We start from the raw sequence: 21,762 nt of genomic DNA on the forward strand, positions 1-21,762 counted from the left end.
GTTAACCACTGACCCACGATGGGAACTCCAAAGAAAGAAATCTTATTTACAGCTTAAACTCCAAGCCCAGCACGGCATCTAACACATTACAGTTGTTTTAAGGTTTGCTGAGTAAATAAATGAGGAAGATGATAATAACAATGGCAGTATTTAACAGAGTTTCTTAACTAGGAGTGAGATTAGGGTAAAGTGGGCCAGGTGCCCAGGGAACAAAATCTAAAGAGGTGCACGCTTGCAGGGCCATAGCCTCCTCCTAGTTCCCTTTATACCATATGCCAGTCTTGTTTATGGGCCTTATCTACTCCAGAGGGGCTTTGAAGATTTCCATCTCTTAGCACATTTAAGGGCTGGTACTGACCAGTGAGCACCTAGGCGTAGGAATTAAAAGTTCAGGCTCTGACAGGACAGAGCCCTGCATTCCATCCTTGCTGCATCACTTACAGAAGTCACACAGCCAAGGAGATCTGTCTTATAGGGCTGTTAAGAGGATGAAATGAGACAGGCAAATAACAAGCTTGGGTCAATACCTGCTACGTAATACAGGGTAGCTCTAATAATAACAACATTGACAACAGCAAAAATAAGATTTTACGTTATTACTAGAAACTTTCTAACCAATGTTAGCGAAAAGTCCATGCCCAGCTTATCAACACGGATTAATAGCAACCGTGTGCAGACCTTTATGGGAACATACAAGAATATATAACGCAGCTCCAATTCAGAGCAGTGGTCTGATCACAAACTTTCTGCAAAGAGCCCAGTAGTAAATCTTTTAGGCTTTGTGAGCCCTAAGTCTCCTTGCCAAAGACAATATGTAAATAAGTGGGTGTGGCTGTGTGTTAAGAAAACTTTGGGTACAAAAGCAGGCAATGAGCCAGATTTGCCAAATCCCGATCCAGCTGATGAGTCAGGACTTATGTGTATTCCTTAGGGCCACACAGACAACATCAGAAGACCACCCATCTGAGATTCCAATGATAATGGTGTTAGGAGAGGCCGGATCTACTGGCTGAGCTCAGGTAAGTGTTTAGAGAGGAAGGGGGGTGTGGAGGGGGTCCGTCTGCCATTGCAGTGAGAGTGGCTGGAAGCAGACTGGTTGAAGGGAAAAGGGGAGGAATTCACAGAGAGGCAGACAACAGGAGTGGAAAGGGAGGCTGGATGAGCATATAAAGGTCAAAGACTGTCAGACTGGTTTTTTACAAAAAGGAACAATTTGCTGGACGCCCCCAGTCTGGCCTGAAGGATGTTTCACAATCCACCCATGGAAATAATGAGTGAGTTGCTAAATTTTCATTTGGCCTTAGAGAAGTTGAATTTAGTGATTGTCTTCAGGGAGAGATGTGGTATGGCACTAGTATTTGGTATTTATTTCGAGTAATACAATGCGTTTCATTTAAAATGGAGCTCCGCTCATCACCCATCATCTGCTCTTACTTTTTTTGCCAGCAGGCTCGGCTCCAGGCCTGGCATCTGGGTGTCTCTAGGCAGGACGATTGGGGAAGAATGTTAAGCTATCCTATGGGTGGAGAGGGGTCAGGCCTCGACAGAATCCTTGCCTGGAGAAGGGAGCTGATGGGCTCCATCCCAGAGGAGGAGGGGAAGGGCGGGCTCAGGGGGAAGGGGCAGGAATGGGGCCGGACACTCTCTCCTCCCCTTTTCTTTCCAAATCTCCAACATATCCTCTTCCTGTTTTTCTTAATGAGCCAATTCTATCCCAATTCCAGGAAGTTTAGTTAGAGATTTCAACCCAAACTGGCTCTGGAGCAAACAGGCGGGACTAATGAACACAAACAAAGATCCTTCCTCCACTGATAACCCAGGACTGCGAATACCTTAGAACAGAGTTACATATGAAAGGTCAGAGGTCTTTCTAAAGAGGGCCCCTCTGCTCCAGTCGAAACCATTATGTGGCCTATAATACGCTGGGTATACCTTGAGATGGAAACGATTCAGATTTTAATTTCAAAAACATAGTGAAATGAGGGATTATATCTATAAAGATACTGATAGTTTGGTATATAAGAATAGTAAGGTTTACTAGAATATGAGACTCCTGGAAACTGGCACAGCAGCCACCACTAGAGTTCAAGTTCAGCCTCATGCTGGGCCCCACACCAGCAGCCTCAGCCAAGTGTGAAGTGCGGTTTTATGTGCCCAATTCTTACATCTCCTTGTAGCTAGAAAAACACTAAAATCCTCCATGGTGATGCCCGCTCCTTGGGACTAGTAGCCCTTGGGACCTTCAGGAGATCAGCAACAAACTTTTGTAAAATGCACCTCCCTCTCCAACTTTATCATATCCTGATAGCCTCCCCCTTTCTTCTTTGGGCAGTATTTCGGAGCTTTGGAAATACCACTGCCCAGGCTTATTAAGGATAAAACAACGAATGTCACAGTCATCTGTGAAGGCAGTCACCTCCAAGGGCAAGAGCCAGGGAGTCCTGCAGGCTGTGAAAACTATAGTTTCAGTGATCCCAGGCCTCTTTTGTTCCCGCTACCTGCCCTTTGTTGCAAAAACTCAGATATCCCAGCTCCCCCTCACCTCCTTGAGCAGGTCTCCCCTCCTGGGCTTAAGTCCTAATTGTGCCCCAATAAAACTTAATTCTCAACTTTCAGGTTATGCATTTTTTTTTTTTTAAGATGACACAAGGCTTGGTAACTTGTTAGCAATGCAAAGTCTCAGGCCTCACCCCAGATACACTGAATCAGAACCTCTGGAAATGGGGCCAGTAATCTGGGTTTTAACCAGGTGATTCTGACCCAGCCTGAAGTGTGAGAGCCACTGGTCTATCTAGAATATGTCCTATCCATGTTCTAAAGCATCTAATCCCTAATGGCGATCAGAGGGGCTGACTCAATGGATCTGCAAAGGGGCTTACATGTTTTTCCCCTTGATTTTTAAGTTTCCCAGGCATTCAGGTATGTTCCTGATTTAAGGACCACTCCTGTGCAGGGCTTCTCAACCTTGGCTGCACGTTGGTAGTACCTGGGAAACTCAGACTTTCTGATGGCTGAGTCCCACCCCAGAGATTCTGATGTACTTGATGTGAAGTACAGCTGGGCTGGGGGTGGGGAGTCACAATGCTCCACAGGTGATTCTTTTGTTTGTTTGCTTTTTGTATTCTTAGGGCCATACCCATGGCATATGGAAGTTCCCAGGCTAGGGAAAATGAACAGAAATGTCTGTTCAGGTCTTCAGCCATTTTTCTTATTTTTTTGGTTTTTAGGCCCACACCTGTGGCATGTGAAGGTTTCCAGGCTAGGGGTCAAAGTGGAGCTACAGCTACCAGCCTACACCACAACCACAGCAACGCCAGATCTGAGCTGCCTCTGTGAACTACACCACAGCTCATGGCAATGCTGGATCCTTAACCCACTGAACGAAGTCAGGGATCGAACCTGCATCCTCCTGGATGCTAGTCAGATTCATTTCTGCTGAGCCACAATGGGAATACCTCCCCAGGTGACTCAGACATACTGCCAAGCATATTATAATACACACTCATGTACACTTATGCAGTAGTCTACCTAATACACAGTTCAGCATGTATTAAAATCAACCGGATAATTTATTAAACGAAATTCCTCAGCCCCATCCCCCAAAGAACTTTCACTTCTGATGAGCTCCCAAGTGATATGCTGGCCAACACTGCTCTAGGGAGAAAATGCTTGTTTTTTAGATATGTGAAGTCTACTTTAGGCTAGGATGGCCTATTTCCCTTCCTCTATCCCTCTTCTGAATTCCCAGACATTTATTGTTCATTCTTCCTTATAAAGTGCCAACGTGATTACCAACATCTTAAAGACAGAGCTGTGTTGCCCCATCTGTGAGCCACTCCCAGAACCAGTGGGTGGTGCACAGTAGGTGCTGAGTTGAGTACATGCATTTGTGTGTTTTGTTTTTGCTTCTGTTTTTGTTTTGTCTTTTAGGGCTGCACCCATGGCATATGGAGGTTCCCAGGCTAGGGGTCAAATCGGAGCTACAGCTGCGGGCCTACACCACAGCTCACGGCAACACCAGATCCCTAACCCACTGAGCAAGGCCAGGGATCGAATCTGCAACCTCATGGTTCCCAGTTGGATTCGTTTCCACTGTGCCACCACAGGAACTCCATGTTTGTGTCTTGGAGCTGCTTCCCAGTGTTCATTTTCTCCCTACTGGACCAGCTGGCCAGGCCCCCGTCCATCAAGGCCTTGATCTCATCGAGAAGAATCGAGGCATCTATTTTTTGAAGATGATGGGAAGGTAAATGGCCGTCCAGTCCTAGAGATTTAGGTTGCTTGGGAGGCTGTTCCAATAATACCCCTGATGAAGTACAGCCATCTGGAGAGGGTTTGGCATCGATGAAAACCTGCTGCTGAATTTGTTCCTTGAAGACATTCATTTTAGAATGTTATTTCCAATTTGGCACATCACAGAGCCGTGCCAGGCAGAGAGGATTTAGAATCTCTGCTACCTACAGAGGGCATCTTATTTAAAGCCGTTCCCTGACAAAGCAATATCAAGGGAACACAACTGGAAACGTCTTACAGGGGAATAATTTCTCTAGAAGCCCTTTCAGCTACAGAAGGTACCGGAACGGCAATCAGCTTCCTGAAAAAACTTTTAGCTTTCCATGTTTCTGAGGCTCCCTTCGTCAGAGCCCAATCACAGGGGTAGAACTTAATGTGTTCGTTTCTCTTGCCCCACTATAGTAATTCACTCCCAGTGCTCCTTCCAAGAAGGGAGGCTTCCTGCTGCCATCCCTTCAAAAAAATATAAAGCTCAGGCAAAAAGTAGAGCCTATAACCTCTAACATGAAGCCCACTCAAGATGGTCTAGCTGCAGTTACATGGATATTAGTGGGATGAAATTTCCTTAACCCAGAAGGTAGTATTTATGATCATAATCATTATGAAATGATTTCTATTTATTTGGTTACTTGTTTAAATCAAACCAGGAAACTCAGAAGAGGGGCTGGTAAAAAAAAAAAAAAAAAAAAAAAAAAAAAGTTGTTGGGAAGCCAGTAAGTTATAGAAATTGCTAACTCAATTTTTTCCAAAAAAAGTGGAATGAGTTACTTTTCTTCTCAGTTTCCTTTCTGACCTGGGAGAACCAGGGAAATTCCATTAGGGCGTCTCTGCCTTCTGTCAGGGGACTGAGGCAAGGAGGATGCTGCACTGCATCTTCATCTGATTAGTCAAGACTGTTGCACTGATTTTTTTTTTTTAAGTGTAACTATTATGGCTAGATGAGTTTAGAGCTTGAGAATATCATAGTACTGAGAAACATGGACCTTGGAGGTAGATGGCCAGGTCCAAAGCCTGGCTCTGTCACTTACCCACATCGTGACTCTCGGCAAGTTACTGAACTTCTCTGTGCCTCAGTTTCCCCATCTGTAAAATGACACCTATTCCATAGTATTGTTTGGAAGATAACCTGAGACAATGGTACACTGTATATGTATATGCACATACATACATGTACACGCACAGAAATGTATAATACGAACACAGCCACGCTACTCTGGTCACAGAAGACTTTATCTTTTAGAACTCTCTCCCTCTCTTTCCACCTCTCTCCCTGCCCCCCAAAAGACATCTGGCCCCCACCAGAGAAGCTGCACTTCTAAGTTTCTTTATTATTATTTTAAATAAAACCACTGATGACAGGGAGGGGTTTACTTAGAAGGCTTTGGGCTTTCGAGCATCTCTATGTAGGAGTTGCAAGTCTAGGCATCCCAGTTACTGGGTAGGTAGAGGACCCTCCAAGGGCCTTCCTCCCAGACCTTGGGCACTGGGACCTGGAACTCTCTTGGTCAGTACGGCTGAGCCGAGTTATCAGATGCCAGGTGCCTGATGGAGTGCAGAGGCAGCCTGCCACCCCTCTGTTAACCACAAAGTGCCAGCTTGAATCTGAGCTCCTCTGTCCCTCTTCCCCTTCCATCTAACTTGATCTCACTCTAATCTGGAAAACCCTGGGACAGTCCTGTAGGGGGAACCAAAGTCCTTTCTTTTCAGAGGCCCCAAGGCCATTTCAGCAGCAGTAAGACAGTGCTGGGGATGGAGTCGGGGCTGGAGCCAGGCCCAAGGCCTCTACTATGCTTTTTTGCCTACCCAGGGTCTTAAGTCTATTTAATTCAATTTGGGTGCCATGGCTTCATTTTGACCCCATACTAAGGAATTCCCTAGCATCTGTCCAAGAAAGTTATTTACTTCTTTCAGATACAGACTTTGTACCATGGGTCCGTTCACTAAAAATAACTTCAATAAACATTTGTTAAGCTTCCATTGCATGCAAGACTGTCCCAAATGCACAAACACTAAAAGTTCAGTATCTTAGCCACTAGTCACATGAAGCAACTGAGGACTTGAAATGTGGCCAGTGTGACTGAACAATTGAGTTTTTACTGTATTTAAATTTGGTTAATCTACATTTGGCTAGTCAGATGTGGTTGGTGGCTACCATATTGGACAATATGGTCTGGACTGGAAAGCCTTGCTATGTAAAGTCTGGTCCCCAGACCAGAAGCATCAGCATCACCTGGAGCTCATAGAAATGCAGAGTCTGAGCCCACTCTGTTCCACCTGAATCAGATATTGCATTCTAGCAAGATCTCCTGGTACACATCAACATCCAGGAAGCACTCTTCTAGGAAGATATATACAAAGCAATTCTCATTCTCAGTGTCTTTAGATGCAACTGGGGAGTGTTAAAATGCTGAGACTGGTCACTGCTCCCCTCTCCCAACCCAGATGCTCCCATTTAATTGGCTGGAGGTTTGGTCTGAACATCATGAGTTGTGAAAGCTCTCCGAGGATTCTAATGAACAGTCAAGTCCGAGAACCATCCCAACATAGGCTAGGAGAGTGGTTCTCAAAATAGGGTGGACATCAGGATGGGGGGGGGGGGGGATTGTAAAACAGAGGTTGCTAGATCAAGCTCTCAGAGTTTCTGGTTTGATGGTTCTAGGTTAGGTGCTAAGAATCTGCATTTCTAACAAGTTTTCAGGTGATGCTGATACTACTGGTCTGGGAACCACCCTCTGGGAACCACTGACTTAGCAATTTTAAAAGCACAGGTTCAAGAATCAGACTGACCTGGGCCAACTCCTGGATCCCACTATTTATTACCTGGAGAAGCTACCTAACCCACAAACCGCAGCTTCCTAAACTGTAAAATTGAACTACTCATTGGGTGGCTATGAATGCTAACTGAGATAATGCCTGTTAAATGCTGAGCCCAATGTCTGCTCTTATCAAGCAATCAATAATTGTTCATTATTATCATGATTCTAAGAAGACACTCATTCATTCATTCAACAAGCATAAGCTATGTGTCAGGCACCATTCCAGACACGGAGGACACAGCCAAAAAATAAGATGGTCAAGGTCTCTGCCATACTACCTGTAGAATGTGAATTCTGAAAAAAGAAAACAGGCTGATTGTATTTACCACACTAATCACAAGAGCAAAGGAAATTAAGGTCAGAGAAGAATTCATTCCAACTGGGAGAATGGGAAAGCTTCCCAAGGGAGGTGGGGTTAGAGCTGTGCCTTGATGGGGAGAGAGATGACATTCAGAGTGGTAGGGGAGGGGGGGACACTCACTCCTGAGGCAGCCACAGCAGGGGACAGCCAGGCAGATGCAGCCTGGTGGGGCTGGGACAGGAAGTCTGAAGAGAAAGGGAGGCAGGCAGGTGGGGCTGGGTGCCTGGTGCTGCCTCCATGCTGGGCCCACATCACACAACATTCTTGGTCCTTTTGTTCTGCTTTTTTTTTTTTTTTTTTTTTGTCTTTTTGTCTTTTGTCTTTTGTTGTTGTTGTTGTTGTTGCTATCTCTTGGGCCGCTTCCGCGGCATATGGAGGTTCCCAGGCTAGGGGTCGAATTGGAGCTGTAGCCACCGGCCTATGCCAGAGCCACAGCAACGCAGGATCTGAGCCGCATCTGCAACCTACACCACAGCTCACGGCAACGCCGGATCGTTAACCCACTGAGCAAGGGCAGGGACCCAACCCGCGACCTCATGGTTCCTAGTCGGATTCGTTAACCACTGCGCCAAGACGGGAACTCCCTGTTCTGCTTTTTTGAATCTCAATGTACTAAAAATTACCGATGTCCAAAAAGTGAAACCAGCCAAAGGCTTTCACACTTGAATACCCTGCCCCAGTGTGGAGGTTAGTCCGTGACAGTCCTGATATGAACCTCCCCTCATCTGTACCGGGGTTCTTCAAGCAAAGGAGGGACCTTGGGGCCAACGCCCTATGAAATGGGTGGATGACACTGAGACTCCTGGCACTTCAGCTGAGCCCCTGAAAGACAGACCCCGCCCATGGCTTTCCTCGGGAAAAGGGTGACATGCCATCACAGCACTCTCAAATTCCCTTTCTCTCCACTCTTAAGTAAACTCAAAAAAGGCAAGACAGCATGAGATCTAAGGAAAGAGGGCTTTTAAACAAAGGATATGTAGACTGAACAGGTTCTTTTTTTTTTTTTTTTTTTTTGTCTTTTTGTGTTTTTGCTTTTTCTAGGGCCGCTCCTACGGCACATGGAGGTTCCCAGGCTAGGGGTCTAAACAAAGCTGTAGCTGCCGGCCTACACCAGAGCCATAGCAACTCGGGATCCGAGCCGTGTCTGCGACCTACACCACAGCTCATGGCAACGCCGGATCCTTAACCCACTGAGCAAGGCCAGGGATTGAACCACAACCTCATGGTTCCTAGTCAGATTCGTTAACCACTGAGCCACGACGGGAACTCCAATTGAACAGGTCCTTTTCAATTACTACAGTACAGCCTCTCAGGAAGGGATACCTAGAGCTCACTGTGGAAGAAAAAAAAACCCAGAAAATAAAAACAAACAAATGAACAAAAAATTGCTACATAGAAATGCATGGAGAGGCAAGGTCTCAGTCTCCAAATAGGATCACCTTTGTCCCAAGAGTCTACCCCCATGATAGGCTGGAAAAGCATGGAGAGTCAAAGGGCTATGTAGAGGCACCAGCAGGTCTGAACGGGGCATGGGCCCTGGGTCTAAGTTTTCCTGGCTCTCTGTGACTTTGGACAAGTCACCCCACCCACTATGAACCTCAGTTTCTTCTCTGGATTAAATGGAAATAATAATACTACCCCTTGCAGCAGGCAGAATAATCCTCAGAACCTAGGAATATGACAATTTAGATGCAAAAGGCAGCTAAGGGAGCTGGGGGATTAAGGTTGCCCATCAGCTGACCTTGAGACAGAGAAGGCATCCTAGATTATCCAGGTGGATCCAATGTAATCACAAGGGTCCTTAGACATAGAAGGAGAAGGCAGAAAAGAGGGGCAGAGCGAGGTGATTACAGAAAGCAAGATCAGAGAGGTGTGATGTGAGAAGGACTCAGGCCAAAGTGGCCAGGTTTGAAGACAGAGGAAGCGGCCCCCAGCCAAGGAATGTGGGTTGCCTCTGGAAAATGAGAAAAGCAAGGAAAGAGAATCCTCCCTAGTGCTTCTAGAAGGGAACAAATCCCCAAAGACACTTTTATTTTAGCGGGGGGAGACTTCCAACCTACACAACTGTAAGATACCAGATGCATGTTATGTCGAGGTGCTACATTTGTGGCAATTTGTTACTGCAGCCAGAGGACACTGATACATCCATCTGGCAGGGTTGTGAGGCTGATGCCTGGCATGCTGTAAAAATACCGTCTTATCATGGATGATAATATCACCTGTGGGCACCTGCCACTCTCCAGGCATAGTAACCCCTCTCCCCACAGAATGCTCGCCGCTTCCCACTCTGCCTGCCTCACCCACCAACACAAGCCTCAGCCCAGTCCCTTGCAGAAGCTGCCTCGATTTCCTTCGCCCACGTGAGTTCTTTCTCCTCTGAACTCCCGCAGCCCTTACAGCCTGGACCTCGCAATTTTGGCCATAATTATATAGCGGGTCGTACTACCTGCTGTTGCTGCGTGTGTGTTTATTTTGGTTCCCCAACTAAATTGAAACCTTAGTCGCCAACAGAAACTATGTTTTGTCCTGTTGTTGCTGTTGTTTTTAAGGACTTGTACTTTTATTATTTTTTTTATAGTCCTGTTTTTATCACCAAAAGAGACTGCCCAGGTATATATTTATAACCAGATAGTCTAAATCATTTTAATTGCTCTATAACTGGGCACTAACTCATTTTGCTATTTTTCTATCTTTTTTTTTTTTTTTAGCAAGTTTTCAATTTGCTAGCAGAGTTTGCTAAAGGGTCTAAGCCAGGTCTAACAAAGGCTAGAGAAGCAGGTTTAGTTCTCCCTCGCAGTTCAATGACGGGTCTCCTTACCACACCCTGATTTCATCAAAGAAGAGAGTTCAATGCTGGAAATCATAGTATAGCTAAGAAAAATGTGGCCAAGCATAGGTTCCTCTTACCCCAGGGCTGAGCACGCAGTAGGTGCGCGATCACAGCCAGTTAGATGACTGGCCAGTGGGTCCATGATCATTTTTTCCTCTATTCTCTTAACAACGCAAGATGATCCTCAAGAAAAACATAAACAAACGAGAGAGTCACAGCCTCTTGACCTACCTTAGGGACAAAGTTCCCACAAGAATGAGACAAATAGAGTTCTCCCCAGAGCATGTTATTCGAGTCTCAAAATAAGATCCATCTCTCGTTTCAAGGTACATTTATTTTAGTGAGGTAGGATAGGGAGTTTGTGAATAAGCTGGTGTGTGGGAACAGGAATTAAAATAAGCTGCGACTTGCCGCCTGCCGACGTGGATGTCCTCACATCCCACTGCCTTATTTTTGGTTCCATTCTGGTTTGTTTTCTTTGCCGGGGCTTCAAAATATGCTCGGGAGGTTAGAAAGAGAAGCAGCGGATAATCAGGGCTTCTGTTCATGAAGCTCATCCTGTGAATGTAGTCATTGACTCAGCACCTCACTAAATCCCCAACTCCAGCTCCATGAGGTGAGTGCTAGCAGTATTCCCACTGTACAGGTGAGAAGTCTAAGACAGGGAAGATGACCTTGCTCAAAGCCACCCACAAGCAAGTGGCTGAGCATGTGGAAACTGAGGTGGAGCAGCCCAGAACGTGGCTCTGACCCACTCAGCTCTATGCACCAAGGACCTGCAGAAGCGCCACCCCCCCCATCTCTGTTGGAGTGGGCGGGAGGAAGGTCTGACCCCCACGTTGCTCATTGCTGTGACACCCTGGGACTCAACGGACTCCATCCTAGCTCTATGTGTGTCTCTGACCCTAATGGCAATTCTAGAAACTGGAGGTAGATGAGGAAAAGTGAGAAGAAGAGGAGACATCAGCTGTGTGTTTTCACCTAAGAGCTTCCCTTGCTCTGCCTGCCTGAAGTGAAGCTTCTATGAGTGGATGGAAGGAGGTCAACATGGAACAGCCAAAGCCGCTCTGTTATTCCCAACCCACCCCCCAAAACCCCAGGTCCCTCAGGGGCAAGGACAGAGGCATAAGAGAAGCATAAGAACATGGATGAAAATTCAGGCCAGATCTTGGGTAAATCACCCCCTTCCCCACCTCCAGGGACCCTGGGGAAGACACTTAAACCTCTCTGAGCATCCTTCTTATGTGTAACATGGGGGAAATAATTCCTACCTCATAGGTTTGCTCTATGGATTGAGGGAGTTCACGAATGCAATGGTTTATCAGAGTGCATAGGGTTAGGGTTAGGGTTAGGGGTTAGGGTTAGGGCACATAGCACAACTAGAATAAATACTAGTTGTTTTTATTAATAAACTGTCCAGTGCACGAAGATGATGCATGTAAAAAAGTACATTAATATTTTATTCTATAATGTGCACCCATATATTAACAATGGGAAATCAAACGTGATGTGGGTTATGCTCCAGAAAAGTTAAGGGGGGGGGGGCTTGGGGTTCCTCCTACCTTTAATAAACCCCATGGTGCCAGCTATTGCTCTTGGCCAGGCTTGAGAAGTGTGTATGCAGATCTGGGATAGACTTCAGTTTCCTGCATGTGATCCCAAACCTAGGCCAGAAAAGGCAGTACTTTTCATTTTCCAAGAGGAGGGCCGTACTTCTTGAAATGCTCTATTTAATGGGATTAGTCCTTTTCCTGTATAAGTCATACTTCACGGGAGTGTTCATTTTATCTCAGGCAGCTCATCAGCACATAATTGTTTCACGGTGTAATAACCTATCTATTAAATCAGACACGGGAACCTCCTTGAAATATTATTATACTGAATTCTCTTCCATAAGAGGTGGACCAGTTTTGGATTTTACTCAAGGGGCTTAGTTATCAAAGAACCAAAAGTATGTCATTAGAGGTGTTTTCTCCTACAAGGGGAGAAAGGTTCTTAGCTGTTATTATTATTTCATAGCCGACAAGGTTGTTGATCTGTTTCCAGTTTTAACAGCACTTATGCCTCCTAACAGTAAGTAATAATTTACTTATTTATTAGGCTTATTTTTCCTGTTTTTCCCCCACTGTGAAGTCAGGGGGTGGGATGTTGTCTATTTTATTCGCTATTGTTTTCTAAGCATCTGGAAAAGTACCTGGCACATAGTAGTTGCTTCATAAATGTTGTTCAATTCATGAACAAACTAAAGCCCATTTTAGAGTGTATTTTTTTGAAGAGCAACCACAACTGAGGCAAAGTATTTCTCATGACTCTTCCTTTTTTTCTCTCTTCTTTTTTAACTGAAGTATAGTTGATTTACAATGGTATATTAGTTTCAGGTGCACAGCAAAGTGATTCTGTTGCACATATATATCATCTTTTTCATATTCTTCCCCATTATGGCTTATCACAAGATAGTGAATATATCCTATGTTATGCAGTAGGACCTTGTTGTTTATCTATGTATATACAGTAGTTTGTATCTGCTAATTCCAAACTCCTAATTTATTCCTCCCCACCCCCCTTTTGTCTTTCTTTCATTTTTCTGTTTGCTCAGATAGATTTTCACTAGATCAGAACCTCCAAAAATCAAGATGACATCATCCACAAAAAGGCATGGGTTTTTACAACATCTGAGTCCTCATGACACTAAGACTCTGCAGGGAGCAATTCTCTCACAGCAAAGAAACCAGGCTCCACCTGCTGACCCAGGAGTGGGGATGAGACCTGCTGGCTGCAGAGGAAGGATGTCTGTGTCACAGTCAGAAAGGGTCCCCTCCATCTTCTAGGACCTCAAGGGACCCTAACATAAAATTCAGATTCAGGAAGAATGAGGACCAGAAGGTAATTAGTCCAAACTTCTCATTTTTCTGATGGGAGAATTAAGGGTCCGGAAAAGCAAAGCAGTTGTTCAAGGGCACAGAGGCATTAGAGCACAGCCAGGAAGAGAAGGCAGATTCCTTTTCTTCCTTCCTTCCTTCTTCTTTCCTCCCTCCCACTTCCTTCCTCCTTTCTTTCTTCTCTCCCTTCCTTTGTCCCTTCTCAATTTGTGTGTGTGTGTGTGTGTGTGTGTGTGTGTGTGTGTGTGTGTGTGTGGTGTATGTGCAAACTCTTTACACCAAGATGGTTTGGAAAGAGCCCCAGTTAGCGCTCCAAACATAATTCTGACCCAGGTACATTGGGGATTGAATTTCTCTAACCTCCCAGTCATCCACAACAACCAAGATCACATATTTTCTCAAATTTCCCATGAAGGAGGCAAGAAGCTTGGTGGCTTTATGAACCAAAACAACCATAGAAATCATCCAGCCCAACCTCCATGTTATAGATGAAAAACAACAGGCTGAGGAAAGAAAAGTGAGTTCCCCAGTCACAAAGCCAATTAACAGCTAAGCTGATACGGCTGGGACCCTGGGCACCAGAGCATATGAAGAAACACTCTGGATGCTTCTTAGCCTGGTGTGTTGCTCTAATGGTCTCATCACTCTGGCAAGAAAACCCTATCTCAGCAAATACATTTTCAGATCCAGAAGGAAAACATTTCTAGTGAGCAAGTGAATACAATTCTAATGAAAAAACTAATAGAAAATAGAATCCATGTACAGTCTAACACACATAAAGGCACGCAACAAACACATAGTGATTACTGCATACATTGTATATAAAAGATGCTTATTTTTTTAAATACTTGATACGAGGTATATAACATACTCAGTGCTAGTAAGGACATCAAAACATATTGCTAACAAAAGCATATCTTGGTACAAGATTTTTGAAAAGTTATCCATTAATATCTGTACAAACTAAAATACACATACTCTTTGATCCAGCAAGTCCTCTTCCAGGAACCTGGAACTATCTATAGAGATAGAATTGTACAGACAGAGTGTTTACTAAACCATTCCTTTTAGTAGAAAAGAAAACAATCAGGTGGGGCTTCATTTGGATTGTGGCTGAAAAAATGCATGAGATTTTGTCCTAAGCCAGATCACTACAGAGCTGAGGGAATGGCCACCCTTTATTAGTAAGAAAGCCAAACTGCAATGCCATGTGATAGACACTATATTTTTGTACAAAGACCCCCCCCACCTCTAAAACACTCTAGCCATGTTTGTTGGTGGGGTACTTGGCATGAAGGAAAGATGTGGACGTTTCTAACACTGAGCCGCCCAAGGAGAAGGCAGTGATGGATGCGGGCAGAGGAGATGATTGAGATTTTCTTTATGCACCTTTGAATGTCTACGCTAGCTAAAATATGCATCTATTACTTTGAAAAAAAATTAGGTTAAGACCAAAAATTCCTGAAAATAAGGAGAGAAGGAACCCACAAAGAGTCTCCTGAGTTCTGTTTCAGCCTCTCCTCGTCCCCTCTAGACCCATGACAGCAGGGACATTCTGAGGAAATCATTCAGTGCGGCAAAGAGAACCTCGAAGCCTTTGGCTGCAATGACTGTCCTCTGAGGTAGTTACTTTCCCCACCCGACTGTCCTCATCCTGAGGCAGGAAGGGACCTGCCAAACAGAGACAGGCGGTGAGCTGTAAACACAAAAGCTCTTCCTTCTACCCAGGAATGGAGACTGAAAGCAAGGGTGACCCCAGACACTTGATCTTACACTGACCCCCTACGTAAAACCAGGCAGGACCCACTCTTCACAAATCAAGAAGCAGACAGAAGCTAACTTTGGCAGGCAGGCTTTTGGGGGCACCTGAACCAGCTACTTGGAAAGGTGGCCTTGTCCTTCTAAGCTTCTTTGCCCAGTCTCAACTCCCATTTGAATGAAAAGTGACAGAACCACGAATGTAGAGGTCCTGGCTATGACAGTGATGACCACTGGTCTTCAAACAACGATAAAACCACATTCTCTAAAGCACTCCCTGTGCACATCCTTCTGAGCTGGCACTTGCTTCAAAGAGAACTATCACCACTGACCTCTAAAACTTTGAGAGTTGTTCACATGCATACACAAGTCTTTCTCTCTGTGGGGACAGCCCAGCCCTCCGGATGAACCCTGGAGTCTGTATTTCAACCATGGCTCAGGAACCAGTAAGAAGGAAGGAGAAAAGATTGACTTACCAAGCCAACTTCTGTTTAAGTACACAGACACAAATACGGGAGGGACCGTGAAGAAATCTACTACAGAGTTCACTTCCAGCCAGAACCACAGCTTATCGTTGGCTGCAATGAACTGGGTGAAAGAAAAAAAAAGAGACAAAAAAAAAAAAATGAGAAGCATGGTGTCAACATTCAAACTATACTCTTTTACCAAAGGGTATATTCTGATTTTTCATGGGGGCCTGAGAGAAGATATTATGTTTCTCTCTCTCTCTCTCTCTTTTTTTTTTTTTTTTGCAGCCGCATCTGTGGCATATGGAAGTTCCAGGGCTAGGGGTTGATTTGGAGCTGCAGCTGCCAGCCTATGCCACAGCCACATGAGATTCAAGCCATACCTGCAACCTACACCACAGCTTGCAGCAATGCCAGATCCTTAACCCACTGAGCAAGGCCAGGAATCAAACCTGCATCCTCATGGATACTAGTTGGTTTCTTAACCCACTGAGCCACAATGGGAACTCCAATGTTCCTCTTATATCTAACAATAATCACATGCCATTTTTGTCTTAGAATTTAGATACATAGTCTTTTCTAGAGAGTGACTATATTCTATGTTAGCCTTGGAGAAAGATCGGGTAGAACAGTTTTCTGTGGTTTTCAATAGCATCATAGGGAAGTTTGGGTGATCTCACATTTCTTAAAGTCACTAGTATAAACAGGACTATAAAGAAAGGGTCTACATGTGCATTCATTCACAGATACGATCTCTATAACCCACCTTCTGTACAGCTCCCTTTATAAAAAGGGTCTAGTATAAGTTCTCCAAGCCCTCAATTCTGCCAATCTACCCCCTTGATTCAACACTCACAACTCATTCTTCTCTTAGGATTCAGCTAAGTGGGTACTAACAAATGCAATTTTAAGAGTGGAAGGGCTTTTCCCCTCCTGTTTAAGGCAACAGTGCATTCATGTTTGAAGAGAGAGATGAGAAACAGTGGACCAGTAAGTCTAAGAGTTACTTCGATCCTTATTTCTCTCCTTTGGTACAAAATTAACAGGCACTTCAGGAAAGGCTGAGCTAAGGAAAGGGCTCTCTCACAGACTGAAAATCAGAATGCCGGTTTATTGTCTCCCATGGAAACACTGGGCTTTGTCTTGCCTGCAAGAGCAGCCGCTGATGGGGAATGGTCCCTGGATACAAGACTTGCCTGCCCCATCGTGATACTGAGCAGTGTTGTTCAAACTTACCCGCAAGCCAAAGTAGAGAAGGAAGAACACGTTGAAAGCCATGTCGATCTGTAATGTGAAATCTTTGTAGAAATTCTGGCAGGATTCTATTGGGCTATTAGACAGGAAGAAGAAAAGGCAAAAGGTAAATGAAAAGCATCATCAGAGCTTCCACATTGCTGTGCGGTGCTGCTGCTTGGGGTAGAGGACAAAATGAATGCTCATAAAATAAAACATTTGGTCTTTCTACCCTCTGTGATCATCAAGCAAGCATTGCCAAGGGGTCTTTCCATTCAACCATACAGTCTTTTGTTCTTTTGCTTGTTTTTGTCATTTTATACATGTATTATTTTCATCATCATTCAACAGTTGAGCTAAGAATCTAAAGAGGATCATGCAGGCACCTTGGAGGAAGGACAAGCAGAGGAGACCACCAAATTCCTGAATTTCACATTAACCCTTAAAGAACTGACTTCTTTCTTTTAGAGACACAAACCTAAGGTAAAAGCAGTCCCTCACACCACCCCTCCCGTGACATTGGAAGTGAAGCCCATTTCAATTAAACACAGTGGCAGTGTTTTGGCCCTTGAAAAAATCAGTTGATTTTTAATAAAGGACCCAGGAGCATCTCAGGAAAGCTGTGGAAGAGAGGATCCTGGTTGATGTTCTGGCTAGGCTAAATATGGACGTATATGAAGCACTCCTATCTGGGGAAAGAAGCATTGCCCAACTGGTAAAATCCAAGACCGTTAAACCAATATTGAAGCAGTACTCTAAGGGTTAATTTTTTTTTTTTTTTTTTTTGGCATGCAGGTTAATTGGCTTTGTGTGTGTCAAGCAGCTGATGCGAACCTCCAGCACAGTCTACTTTGTTCAAGAGTAGGCAGTTCAAAAGGGTACAACTATACAAACTTGGTATATGTCTTCCATGTGCTTTCCCACATCAAACTGATCAGAGGATCAGAGTGTGAAAATTCCCAAGGTTTGGGCTAGATGGGAAGCAGGAAAGCCTCATAAGCATCTCAAAGCTGTGAATGAAAATTCAAAGTATGCTGGTATCAGTAAGCGAATGGTAACACTCAGGACAGGAACATCTAGAAGGTGAGGTAGTGGAAAGAAGGCAGGATGGGAAGAAGTAAAATACTTCCCCCTGGATGGGAAGCAACATGGGCCTCCAGGCCAAGTGAGGCTGGCTTGAGAAGGGCAGGATGGAGGATTTCCCAGTATCTCCACTTCGGAAATCACTGCTCACAATACCAGTTAGTATAGTTGTACTTCTGTAACGACAATGCTTGGCTGTTCAACAGGCAGGAATCTGTGCACTACGGGAATGCAGGGCCCACTTAAAGGCAGGGTGGGTCAGTCTGTGGAACTCTCCAATCATATTACATGCACCAGGTTTATCCATTCTTTATCTGTATGACATGCCCTTTGTCATCTTCCAAATCACAAATACACATGAAAATCTCCAAAGAGCAGTAAGAGCAATCTACATTTGCATTTATAAACTAAGAGAACTGAACCAAAATCAAATGCTGAAAAGTAGTTCTTGCATAAAGGAAAGGACAATACTAGCTTTTCACTGAGGCGAAGTGGAAGGTAAGACAGTATGGAATTTTCTTAGGCCGATGCTGAAAGGAGGCAGGAGCAAAAGAAACTAAACACCACAGCCTGCCTCTGCTCTTGCCTGCTCTTCTACCCAGGTATTGATTCAATGAACAAAAAAAAAAAAAAAAAAAAAAAAAAAAAAGAATCCAAGGGAGTTCCCATCATGGCTTAGTGGGTTATGAACTTAACTAGTATCCACGAGGATGTGGGTTTGATCCCTGGCCTCGCTCAATGGGTTAAAAATCCTGCCTTCCCATGAGCTATGGTGTAGGTTGCAGATGAGGTTCAGAACTGGCATTGCTGTAGCTGTAACGCAGGTCCCAGTTGTAGTTCCAATTATCAGATTAGACCTGTAGCTTGGGAACTTCCGTATGCCACAGGTGCGGCCCTAAAAAGCAAAAAAAAAAAAAAAAAAAAAAAAAAGGAGATTCCAGACCTGGAGTTAACGAGTGACACTTCTGCAATTACCAAGCCATGACAGCATTTTGTTTTGTTTCAAGAACAAGACCCACAAGGCTCACAGGTGTCAGAATGCTTGGCTACTCTAGTTGCAGTGAAAAGAAGTATAAGGGGTAGGTTGACCAAAAGTATAATATGCTACTGAAGAGTAAATGGTGTGTGTGTGTGTGTAAGAGAAAGAACAAGAGTTCAGGATGGGGGGCTCTGCTGGTAAATACTATATTACACTCAAGTCTTCACTTGTGCCAGCGGTGACTTAGCTGCACATTATAAATTCATTGTGTTCAAGACTGATGTGCACATGATCAAAGGGACAGAGAGAAAGTTTTGGTTTCCAAGTGTATTATGGAAAACCCATTATCACTTCATTGAGACCTTACAATAACCTTACTATTGCCCCCACAATAGTTATTGGTGGCATACTGGGGATACTGTGAGTTTCCTATTAATAAATTCCATGACTTCTGTGGTTAAATTAGTAGTAAGCTTAGAATCCCTCTAGTAAGGAAAATATTTGCTGGGCTGTGGAAGAGAATGGAACAGTGGGAGAAGAGATGTTGACTCAATTGTCATGGAGGATCTTTTGGTTCAACCTAAATGGAAGGAGATATTTTAAAAGAGTCTAAGGCATTAGGCAGTAGCAAATTCTTTCCACTGTTATTTGCCTTGTCATTTTTGCTGCTCCCTCCTGTGTTGCCCATGACATGGCTTGATGCTAAATACACCTCAACAGTACCTCTTATTTGCAGAGACCAACACTGAAACCATAAGAGACCCTTACTCTAGTCTTTAAAAAATTTAGAGTGTATTTAATCACTGTTTTATATCATTCCTTGAGTCTTAGACTTGGAGGTGAAATAATAAAGGGAGTAAATTATGCTGCTGGTGTTGGAAGCTTTCCCTCTGGCTGAAGCTCATGGATAACATGAGCCTCTCCACTAAGATGAAGAAGGAAGAGAGAAGCAGGAAACTCTGGGACAGAAAGGGGCCAGCCCCTGGTAGGACCAGAGTAATCAGAGTTTTCTGTCCCTTTCAGGTCTTTCCTACTTGCCACAAAAGCCCAAGGAGAAATGTCCTGCTGAGTTTTCTCAAGTGGCATCAGAACTGTTTATAAGGATCCCTTCCGAGATAAATGCTCCCAGTGCCTTTGGTCTGTGGACTCACACCATCGAAGACTACAGAGCAGACATTCTAAAGCACCATCATTTCATTCCCCAAATGGAAACAACCCATGGAGAAGTTCACTGATCTTATAAAAAGAAAATACAGAATTCAACAAGAGTTGGCCCTATCAGCCAGGATTTATTTTCCTCCCAAAGAGACTTTATCTTAATGATTAATGCTCATTGTATGATGGAGGACAAAATACTAACTCCTCTTCCTTCTTGTGTAAAATAGAAGAGTTCCTTGTCTAGAAGCTTTAAGACCTAGAAATTGCCTTTTTTTTTTTTTTTTTTTTTACAAAGGAAAGTGACTCTGAATTCCAAACTTGAATTTGGATCACCACTCTGATGAGGGATGCCCACATCAGAATAGGCTTTCTACGGCCATATGTTGCCAATAGGAAAAAAATAGAGTTTTGGAACTGAAATAAAAACACCAGTCCTGGGAGTAGAAAATGGACGTTCTCTAAATTGCTCTTGGTTAAGTGATGACTTACTAATTAGAGGACACTAGATACTTGGTAAACTGATGGACTGTTCATTCCTAGGCTCCTGCAGTCCATGGATCAAACATGACAGTAAAACCTTAGGCAAATTTAGTGTTTTGATTAGGACTCTATGACTGGGGCACCTTTAAAAGAAGCTCAATAAAAAGCTACTCCTGATGGGATAAATGCTCAGTGTGGAAGAGAGGTCCAAGTACAAACTCCTATTTCCTCTTAAATAGCATAACCTCAGTATTTAGAGGTCTCTGTAAAGGAAAACGAGATGCTTTCAAAGTGAGAAATACATCTCTTTCTTCACCTGTTTAGCAACATAGTGTCCGACAAGGGTCTTTGAGCAGCAAGATCCAACAGTCCTTCTCGAAGGAAGAATTTGTCTTTCCAGAGCAGGAGGCAGATGATGACTGCCCAGATTTTCCTTCAAGGGCAGGGGGTAAGGACAAAAATCTCACTTCTAGCCATTGTGATTTCTGTATCATCTCCAAGAAGAAAGTACTTGCCTCTCTTCTCAGCCTCTAAATTTCCCTGGTGTTTTCTTAAGTCTGTTTTCCTAAATCTCTGAGCCTGACTGCCCAACCCTTTCAAAAATACTTCTCCAGAACGGTGTTCCTCAAACTTTAGGATGCATTTGGAGGGATTGTGAAAACACTGGTGGACCCCTCCTCCCAGAGCTCCTGACTTAGTAGGGCTGGGACAGGGTCGTGAGAATCTGCATTTCCGAGGCTGCTGCCCATCCAGACCACACTGAGAACCACAGCTCCTGAAGAACTTTCTTGCAACTACACACTAGTTATAGGTGTTGCTGCTCGAGAACATTCCCATTCAGACCTGAACAAAGATGATTAAGCATTCAAGTCTGCCCCCGGACAACCAGCTGCTGACCACTTAACTAATTGCTGAGATCAAGGGGTTGAACAGATATTTTCAGTTTCAGATGTGAACGAGGGAGGAAAAAATTAAGATGATACAGGGAGGTAATTACGATGCAAGCTTCACCAACGACATTCCAATTAACAACCAGAGAGTGCCTGAGGAGCACGTTTTTCATTTAAGATTAAAAGGAAAAATGAGGAAGGCTAGGTGGGGAGAGGCTATGGAGACCATCATTTGTAAGAGATAAAGAAACATTAAGCACTTAGGAACAACAACAACGGCAGCAAACATCCAAAATGATATAATAAATAACTACACAAAAGAGAAGGGACTAGCTGAGGAACAAAATGGCACTTTGTGAAATAATTTCCAACATTTAAATTCGCCTCACTCATGTAGCTGGTCCCTTTTTAAATTGGATGGAGCCTTCTCAATTCCCGCCAGGATTATGGACCACCGGAGTTCAGGCCCACAGTGCTGCAGAGATGAATCAATACAATACGCTTAATGATTCTAGACTCTTCTTCCTGTCTCACC

The 21,762-nt window shown here is 44.1% G+C and overlaps 1 protein-coding gene across 38 annotated transcripts in view; it reads right to left on the reverse strand.

Annotated features, from left to right (window-relative positions):
• Nucleotides 1–21,762, reverse strand: part of KCNMA1 (potassium calcium-activated channel subfamily M alpha 1) — a 753,494-nt gene that overhangs the window by 286,188 nt on the left and 445,544 nt on the right. For all 38 annotated transcript variants that reach the window (XR_014825729.1, XR_014825730.1, XM_084993162.1 and 35 more), the window contains 2 exon segments: nucleotides 16,641–16,734; nucleotides 15,414–15,525 (listed from right to left, as the gene is read on the reverse strand). Coding sequence is in view for 36 of the 38 variants with exons in the window: in XM_084993162.1 (XP_084849288.1) it covers nucleotides 15,414–15,525; nucleotides 16,641–16,734 (206 nt within the window). In the remaining 2 variants the exon portion in view is untranslated.

Source organism: Sus scrofa, chromosome 14 (genome assembly GCF_054392235.1).
Source record: "Sus scrofa isolate SSC_HxYL_T2T_F1_AM1 chromosome 14, Sscrofa_HxYL_maternal_Yorkshire_Landrace_v2.0, whole genome shotgun sequence".
NCBI classification, from domain to species: domain Eukaryota; kingdom Metazoa; phylum Chordata; class Mammalia; order Artiodactyla; family Suidae; genus Sus; species Sus scrofa.